Raw genomic sequence first — 8,239 nt, forward strand, 5'->3', positions numbered from 1 at the left:
TTACAATGTTTACAAACTTGAAAAGATTCAGCAAAAGCTACTCATTCGCTGTCCGTTTGTCAAAGGACTCTGATCTAGAGGAATCCTGACAACTATGCTCAGAACAAAATGCTCTCTGTGTAAGAGTGTAAGGACTATATACGTTTACTGGTATAAAATAACATTGTTATTGTGTAAAGCATCCAGCCGCATTTTATAACACGATATATCGTAAATTGTGATGAGCCTTACACAAGGTCCTGCCTTTTACTATTCCTAAATGTTGTATTTGCTATCTCGTTCTTTCTTTAATTGTCTTCGATTATTACTAGTGATTGTATCCTTCGTTGCGCCGTCCACAGTAGCTTTTGGTCCTTGTAACAACGTGGTCTATGGTCTAGGCAACTCCCTTCCGGTACCAGGATGTGGGGGGCGGAGTCACTCCCCCGCAGACCAATAGCATTCGCGCATCACGCGCGCCTCCGACTGCAATGTATACGTCTAATATTACGGTAATGCTTGATATTATCAGGATAATACATTTCAAATTGGTTAGTCTATCAACACACACATCCAAATAGACATTCAGCGAGTACTTGCATTTCAGTTGAGTTTGACATTATTTTTGCTATTGAACTCGTCAACGAAACGCGAAAGTTTTGAGTGCGATGTACTTTAAGTAACTACGTTTCTGAACAGTTTTGTGTCATCATCTTCCGTTGTACTGAACACGTGTGAACTACTTGGTGTAAATATGCAACACTATCTTGAAGAAAATAATACTATAATTCATGTTGGTCAGGATCCTTATCCTGGTAAAGGTCCATTGGACACTAAACTCCAAGAGTCCAAGAGATCGTTTTGTATAGACGCTTTGCTCTCCAGAGAATCGGAGAATCCTAATTCTCCAGCGACTTCCAGGAGTATCTCTCCGACGTCTACTAGAGACAGTAGTCCTCCGATTTCTCCCGGTTGTGAAGAGATTCCTCAAGCATCGTTTGTACCAAAACCGGGTCTTTTGAATCACATCTATCCATCGACTGGAGCAGGATTTTACGGGTATCAAGGACAAGGGCACTTGCAAAGTTCGGCGTTTCACAGTTTAGACAATGTCATGGCTCAAAAGATGCAGTTATCTGTTAGCCACCACAGTCACAGTCAATTACAGCAAATGCAGTTGGAATGGCTAGCGAGGACCGGAATGTTTTATCCGAGATTACCGGATCTTGCAGGTAAGAAAGATTTTCACTTTAATAAAAGGGTCACTAAATATTGAAAGAGATGCGGAGATGTTTGTTGACTGTATATTGATATTGGAAAGACTTTGATTTTATCAGAACTAAATCTACATCTGTTGATCTCAATATGAAAAATTGTTTCTAAAAGGTACCTACATGAACACGAAAAGTTTAGGAATCAGTTTAAGTACCTATATCTAATACCTAAATCAAAAGTGTCCAAAACTAGTAAAGGACATTAATTAATTATGATTTATTTAACAGTTGAAACCACTTTTTACCAGTTAATATCAAAATCATTGTTTTGGTGGAAGTTTATTTAAAAACCTCGCCCGTTTCTCATCTCAGTAGCTACCTGATTCTATTTGGCATTATTTACCTTTTTGATTTAAATATACCAATATTAAAAGAACAAATGTTTGATAAAGCATTAATGGGAGTTTTATCGTTTGCCTCGTTGTTTGTTCTTCTGTCCATGATATTGATTTAGTAGGCCTGTTTCTTAATCAGTCTCGATGTCCTTCTCATATAACGGATTTAAAGTAGTCCCTTTTTTATTATCTGTTCCTATACTGAGCGGAGTGTTTAATATCCGTGGTAATCGTACAATTTATAATAATAATCTCTGTCCAACTATTAAATATATCCACCAAAAACAAAAAAAATCGATGCACTGTACTGAATAGGTAATAATAATAATTAGTGCTTTAATCAATTTATTGTTTTTAATTCTCGAAAAAAGACAAACGTTTTGAAGAGAATCCGTTTCTGTTTCATTCGCTAAAAGCGACGGTTGCTATTCAGATTATCGAAAATACACTTAAAGTTTTTAAACTTTTGTGGTACCTTTCATGACTCCAAATGGTGTACAAATTATGTGATAACCTTATCTATTTATATGTACATATATTCTTTAGATTTTATTTATATTACATCTACTTATCAATTATCTATTTTATATTATACTGTTATAAAATTCAGGAAGGTTCAAAGTATTTAGGTATTAAAGCTGAGAATTAGAAATTAAATAATAAAAGTGACTCAGACAACTAACAAAATTTCGGTAATTACTTAAATTACTTTATAATTATTATTTTACTATTACCATTTCACCGACATACGTATTACGCTTGATTTGTTTGAATGTTCACTAGTTTCAGATAATTGTGCTAATTAGGGCACGAACACTGAAATCTCTGATATCGCAGAGGTTTAGTAGCTAAAAATGTTTAATAAGAACGTTTAAGTAGCAGCAAATACCCACTAGATGGCGTCACACTCCTTCTATTTGGTTATTACATGAAATAGACGTGATATAATTTGTTAACAGGCCATCAAAACTTTTGGGGACACCTTGTACAACCGAGTTGACCCTTTATTTGATTTTTTTGTCTCTGCCATGTCCTTGTTAAGAGGACAAACAAGAAGGGTACCTACCTACCAACGGTTGCCGAGTAAAATAAGTTATGGGGAAAGAACAGAGCGACGATGATAATAATAATAGTAGTAATAATGCGAAGGTTTGCTACCAAAGCGGCAAAGTCCTGGACTCTAAATTAGGCTTGCAAACACATTCTAACATGATCAGCGCAACATTAGGTCTGACGCCGAGCGTCACTGTCTGTAACGACGCCAGCGACGGCAATGTCGGCAGCGTCTCCGTAGCTTTCTGTTAAACTAACCGGAACAATTCGGCATTCAGCCTCTGCCATAATACTACGTGCTTTTCGATAGAGAAAAGAAAGAGCTTTTCTAGATGAAAAATAAAATACTTTTCGTATCTAAAAGACGTTAAGTATAACAAAATGGTTCTATATTCTATATTGAAATTCATTTACATGCATTTCTTATATTATTAATTTTAAATTTTTATATTTTTAATTTTCATACTGGCGCCATTCATTCTCTGATGGCGGGACAGTCTTGTAATTGTCGATTTTATACTGCTTTTTAAGCAATTAATTATATCGATATTAAAAAAGCATTACTTTTTATTCATTTAACACTTACTTTTCAATTCCAATCGTTTTAAAATTTATCAATTTGGAAATCATTAGGTATTAACTGACGATTTACTTTTGCGTTGCATTTTTTTACTACCTATTTTTTTCAGTAGTGGAGTGAAAGCTCGCATGTATACCTAAGTATTAAACTTAGTGGGTACAGGTATAATTACAGATATTGAAAACCCGGAACCAATTATTAGTTCGTATATTAATAAGGAAATAAAACGATGCCATTATTAAAAAATAATTTATAAAAACCACAAGACTTTCAATTCGTCTTAGAGTTGACACTTAAATGTTTCTTCAGCAGTTCCGCTAGCAATATTTGTATGATGATTTTATTATTGTTAATAATCCTGATTTTTTCCTTCTCTCTGATAATCTCGCTATGTATATCCTTGATATATTTTAGGGTTGTGTGTGCTATGGCGTAGCTAGGGAGCTTATAAATTAAATTTAGGAGGAATGAGGCATCGAATCCTTTTTTTTTCAAGGTGCATAGAATAAAAACAGTAGATATATTTTGTCAATACTATCGATTTTTTTGTGATTTCAAAAATGAGGTTTGTCCTTCCCTAACTGCGCCAATACGTCTGTAAACTGAACATAATGACAAATTGCTTTAGGGCAGAACCTTATGTGTCTCACAGGACATTTAATATGACTGCTTTATGACCCTGATAAAAAGCAACTTGTGCATTTTATACTCGACTATTGATTAGCTTTTAAAAATTATGAATAAGTAGATACCATATACACTTTAAATGACAACCAAAGACCCATTCCTGCTGGAATTAGTATAAATTGTATCAAATTTTGACGATTAAAACTTCCTAACGAATCTGTAAACGTTGATTGATTCTGAATTTATTATCAATACAAGCGGAATTGCTAATAGTAGATAAAAATAAGGCTGTCGACTATTCCCTGAACCAATTGGATTCGTCCCAGTTTGTGCATTTGTTTACTAGGTGTACAGGATCGCATAATTCCAAAAGTCATGTAACTATCATCTGTGCCATGATTAGGGATATTACGGCGTGACACATGCGGTGTTCGAAACAAATGAAGCGAACATGGTACGACCGCATCGCGTAACTTGACGGGGGCGCATATACGGCAGTCGGCTGCGGTGGACTATGACGGCGACGAATGATGGGGTGGGTGGATTACGGGAAACGAAGGGGCGGCATACGCGATTATATATTTACATGCTGCCGAAACGGTTCCGATTATATTTATATTCCACGATATATACGGACGCTACATATTAGACAAGTGGAAACAAATTGCGTTGAAACTTGTGACTATTGACTTATTAGCTCTCATCAGCACATCAACTAATCGAAGTAATCTGTTAATGTTTAACCGATATATTTTAAATATAAAACTTTTTTTTTGGTATCGTCCTGTTTCTATATATATAAAAGGGCAGCAGGTATAATTAATTCCGATTTCCAATTACCAATGATATAATTAAATAATATTCTGAGTAAAAGTTATCGTGGCATTTGTAAATAAAGTTGATGCGTTTAAATAGGACCTTAATTGCAAAACCCGTACAGAACAAATACGATAAAATCAATCCGAAATGGAATTAGTGATAATTTAATTATTAGAATTACAACTGCGTTCCGGCCATATGATCTGGATCGAGATATAATATCTACTTTCGAAATTGGACTTACTATCGTGTAGAATACGCCTGCTTATTAGATCGGTTAATTAATTAATTTTTGACATGTCAGTGCCGTATCTCATCATCAACGTTATTATTTTGTATTTTTAGCCTTATAATAGTTATTTCCTATTTTTTTTGTACTTAAACATATCGGTAAGATATTCCAATACGTAACTTTTCCAAAATTTGGCCTTTCTTCTTATTATCGAGGCCTAGGTGACATAGGAATAGTTTTACTTGACCCAGAGAGGATTCACTATAAAGATTCATTTGTGGGTTTGGATTAGTGACTATTAGCATCTTTTAAATCAGCTTATGTCGTTGTTCTGTACAATTGTCGAACAATTATAACAGTTTGGGCGCTGCATGAAGTGCAGCACCTCTGTATTTTTTTAACAATTTGGATGAAAATTATTTGTTGATCAAATGGCGTAGGTGTATATATTTGTTTGTAGAAACGTTTATATTTTATGTTGTGTGTCGAAATCAAGAGGATTGAGAGACCGTGTAACGCCGAATGGACTTTAAGCACTAATTGTAAGGATTATTAAGCGAGCGGCACGGCGCGGCGCGGCGCGACATTAAGTAAGCGATGGCGCGGCATCAACGGCAGGACGGTACGACAACGTTCATTGTTATCTCTGTAATTAGATTACACTTCATCAAGAGTGCGCTGTTTTCAGCAACGCTGCCTAGATGAACTGCAATTTGCATTTGATTATCACATATAATGCGTATTAAACGGGCTGTGCTCTGCAGCGGCAACTTTACCGTGAAATCGCGACTCGCAAAATTTGAATTTATAATCCAAACGGTGGAACGGGACGCGGGGAACACGGAACACATTAACAAGCCAAACAAAACACCAAACATTAACTTATTCGCTCTACGCCTTCAAGTTTGTCCGGAAATATTGACGGGGAAAACAAATTAAAACCTGAGAGGTGTGAAAATGTTCGTGTCTGTAAAAACAACATGGAATAGAACATGCAGAACCATACAAATTTCGTCGCTATATGCGAATCGTCGCTACAAACGGAGCCGTTATAAACGAATTTTATTACAGAATAGCAAATATGCAGAACAAAGTTTTGTAGATCATCTTGTAAAAGTCCTTTTTTGTGAAGTTTGCAATTGTACTGTAAAATTATTAACAATGTTAAGTATGATGTATAATGAATGATAAATTAGATACCCTATGTTGTTGAACAATTGGTCCATGGCACATCCGTGCGCTTGCGCAATCCCTAATGTATCTACATTCTAAAAACATTGTGCATAAGTCGTAGTTCCGATTATCTGTCTGCTGGAATCGTTCAGGAAGTAGGAATTTTCCGCCGATTTTCTGTTTGCTAATGTAGCCAATTTATAAGCATCGGACGCATTGCACGTAAAACAGATCCAGATAGATGTTTATGTATGTATGTATGCACACCCGCGCGCCGATAAATATCAGAAGGCAATCGGGCAAATCGCTCGAGGGTCTTAAAACATTTCTATGATTGTTCCCGGCGTGATTTACAACTTGCATCTCTTCTCGGTTGTATACTTCTCTTTTTCCTTTCCTTCGTGCTCCTCTGTTCGGATAGGTGGGTACTTCTACTCGTTTCGTCGAAGAACCAACAAATGTATATGTATTACGGGTTGTTACTTAGGAACATCAATTTTCTCAAACGTTCTTCGAATAATAACGATGTTGCGAAGTGAACAGCGCAAGTGAACTGCTTCTTATAATAAAAAATTGGCTGTTTATTGTAGTGGCGTAGCATGGGAAAGCGAAGCAAAATTTTTTTTCGGTATTAGAATCAGGTCCTCTTCGTAGTAATGTTAGATATCCCAATTTCTTGGAATTTGTACCAGTTTTTAACGATTCGTACCATGTAGTAAGATATTACCGTCTTATCGTAAAAATTCCGACTTTTGTGTTGTTAAAAATCTGTGAAAAGTATCTGTCCTGTATTGAAATATAAAAACGGCAAATGTAGGCTTCGCCCTGAGTGGCAGAAATTCACGCTACGCCACTGGTTTATTGTATTAAGGCGGCTGTCCACGAGTCCGGCGAAACTGTGGTCGTACGGTTGGGAGTCTGATCGAAGGTAACTGATCCTGATCGTTCACTGAAACATATTCATCGGCCAACCAAACTGAGTTACGATCCGATCTTCATCATCGTGTATGCGGCGTCCAGCGAATTGTTGTGACCATTATAATCTAATCATATCTATTTCGCTATACATCGTTCAATTCGTGTCGGATCACGCCATGATAGTATCTATATGTTACTACGTTTATTTATAACCTATCTGCCAAGCACAACAGTTGTCGTTCCGACTTCAGTCCGTCCGGTTTCGTGGATAACCGGCCTTAGACTCTATGTATAACTACGCCAAAAAATAAAATTTGTCGGACGCAGATTTATTTCCTTCAAAAAAATTTAACTATGTCTACGAATTAAACCTAACCGTACCTATCACTTCGTTTATTTATTACATAACCACGATAAAAAAAAGCACTTGGGAAAGTATTTTATAAATTCGGTAATTTCTGACGTTCGGCTTATCATTTTTCTTTTGTTTAAAAATCAATAACAGATGTAGAACGATAGCGCACATTACCAAACGCTTTGTTTCGTATATATATATGTGTGTTGTATGGAAATACAGGTCAAAGACATCAAAAGTAATAATTTTTGTAAAGTTTACATTAAATAATTGTTACTTTTACTAAAATCATTTTAATAGGATTTAAAATGGCGAGTAATTAACGGTAATGGGTGTAATACAGTGTGTTTGTTGGATCTTTTTACTGATCCGTTGAACTCGAAAAGCGCCTTTAGGACTGACTGAATTGCGCGGCTAGCTCACTCGTTAAAATAATTGAAAATTAATAGTCTACTTGATGCATTTACATTCCATTCGTTAGGGCAACGAACGAATTTTGGTCTAATATTTTTAAAGGCGCAATAAATAAAAACAAAACTGATTTTCGAAAGTAACATAAACAAGTAAGGGCAACATTACAATATCAAAATTTCTTTCTTCAGGGTTTCCCATTTAGGTATATGTCATCATCAAAGGTCGTCAGTCCTAAGACTGCTTGGACACGCACAAACTAGAACAACTCACATCTTTAGCTATTTGCGAACAGTAATCTAATCTAGATCTACCTCTAACCCCTCCTAACATCCCTTTTTGCCTCTAATATGTCTCTGATTAGACCTAGATGTCCTATCAACCTATCTCGCCTACTTCTTATTGATTTTCATTACCATTTACTATTTATTTCCGAAGGTAATAACTAACACAAAGTTGACAATTATCGAAAGACGATAATTG

At 35.8% G+C, this 8,239-nt stretch overlaps 1 protein-coding gene across 1 annotated transcript in view; it reads left to right on the forward strand.

Annotated features, from left to right (window-relative positions):
• Nucleotides 1-372: 372 nt before the first annotated feature.
• Nucleotides 373-8,239, forward strand: part of LOC108739413 (homeobox protein Hox-A4) — a 28,113-nt gene continuing 20,246 nt past the window's right edge. Inside the window, exon 1 of the mRNA XM_018473304.2 lies at nucleotides 373-1,211. Coding sequence (XP_018328806.1) covers nucleotides 734-1,211 — 478 coding nt within the window. The 5' untranslated portion in view covers nucleotides 373-733. The remainder of the gene's footprint in view (nucleotides 1,212-8,239) is intronic.

This window comes from Agrilus planipennis, unplaced genomic scaffold, assembly GCF_000699045.2.
Source record: "Agrilus planipennis isolate EAB-ADULT unplaced genomic scaffold, Apla_2.0 scaffold123, whole genome shotgun sequence".
Classification (NCBI taxonomy): Eukaryota; Metazoa; Arthropoda; class Insecta; order Coleoptera; family Buprestidae; genus Agrilus; species Agrilus planipennis.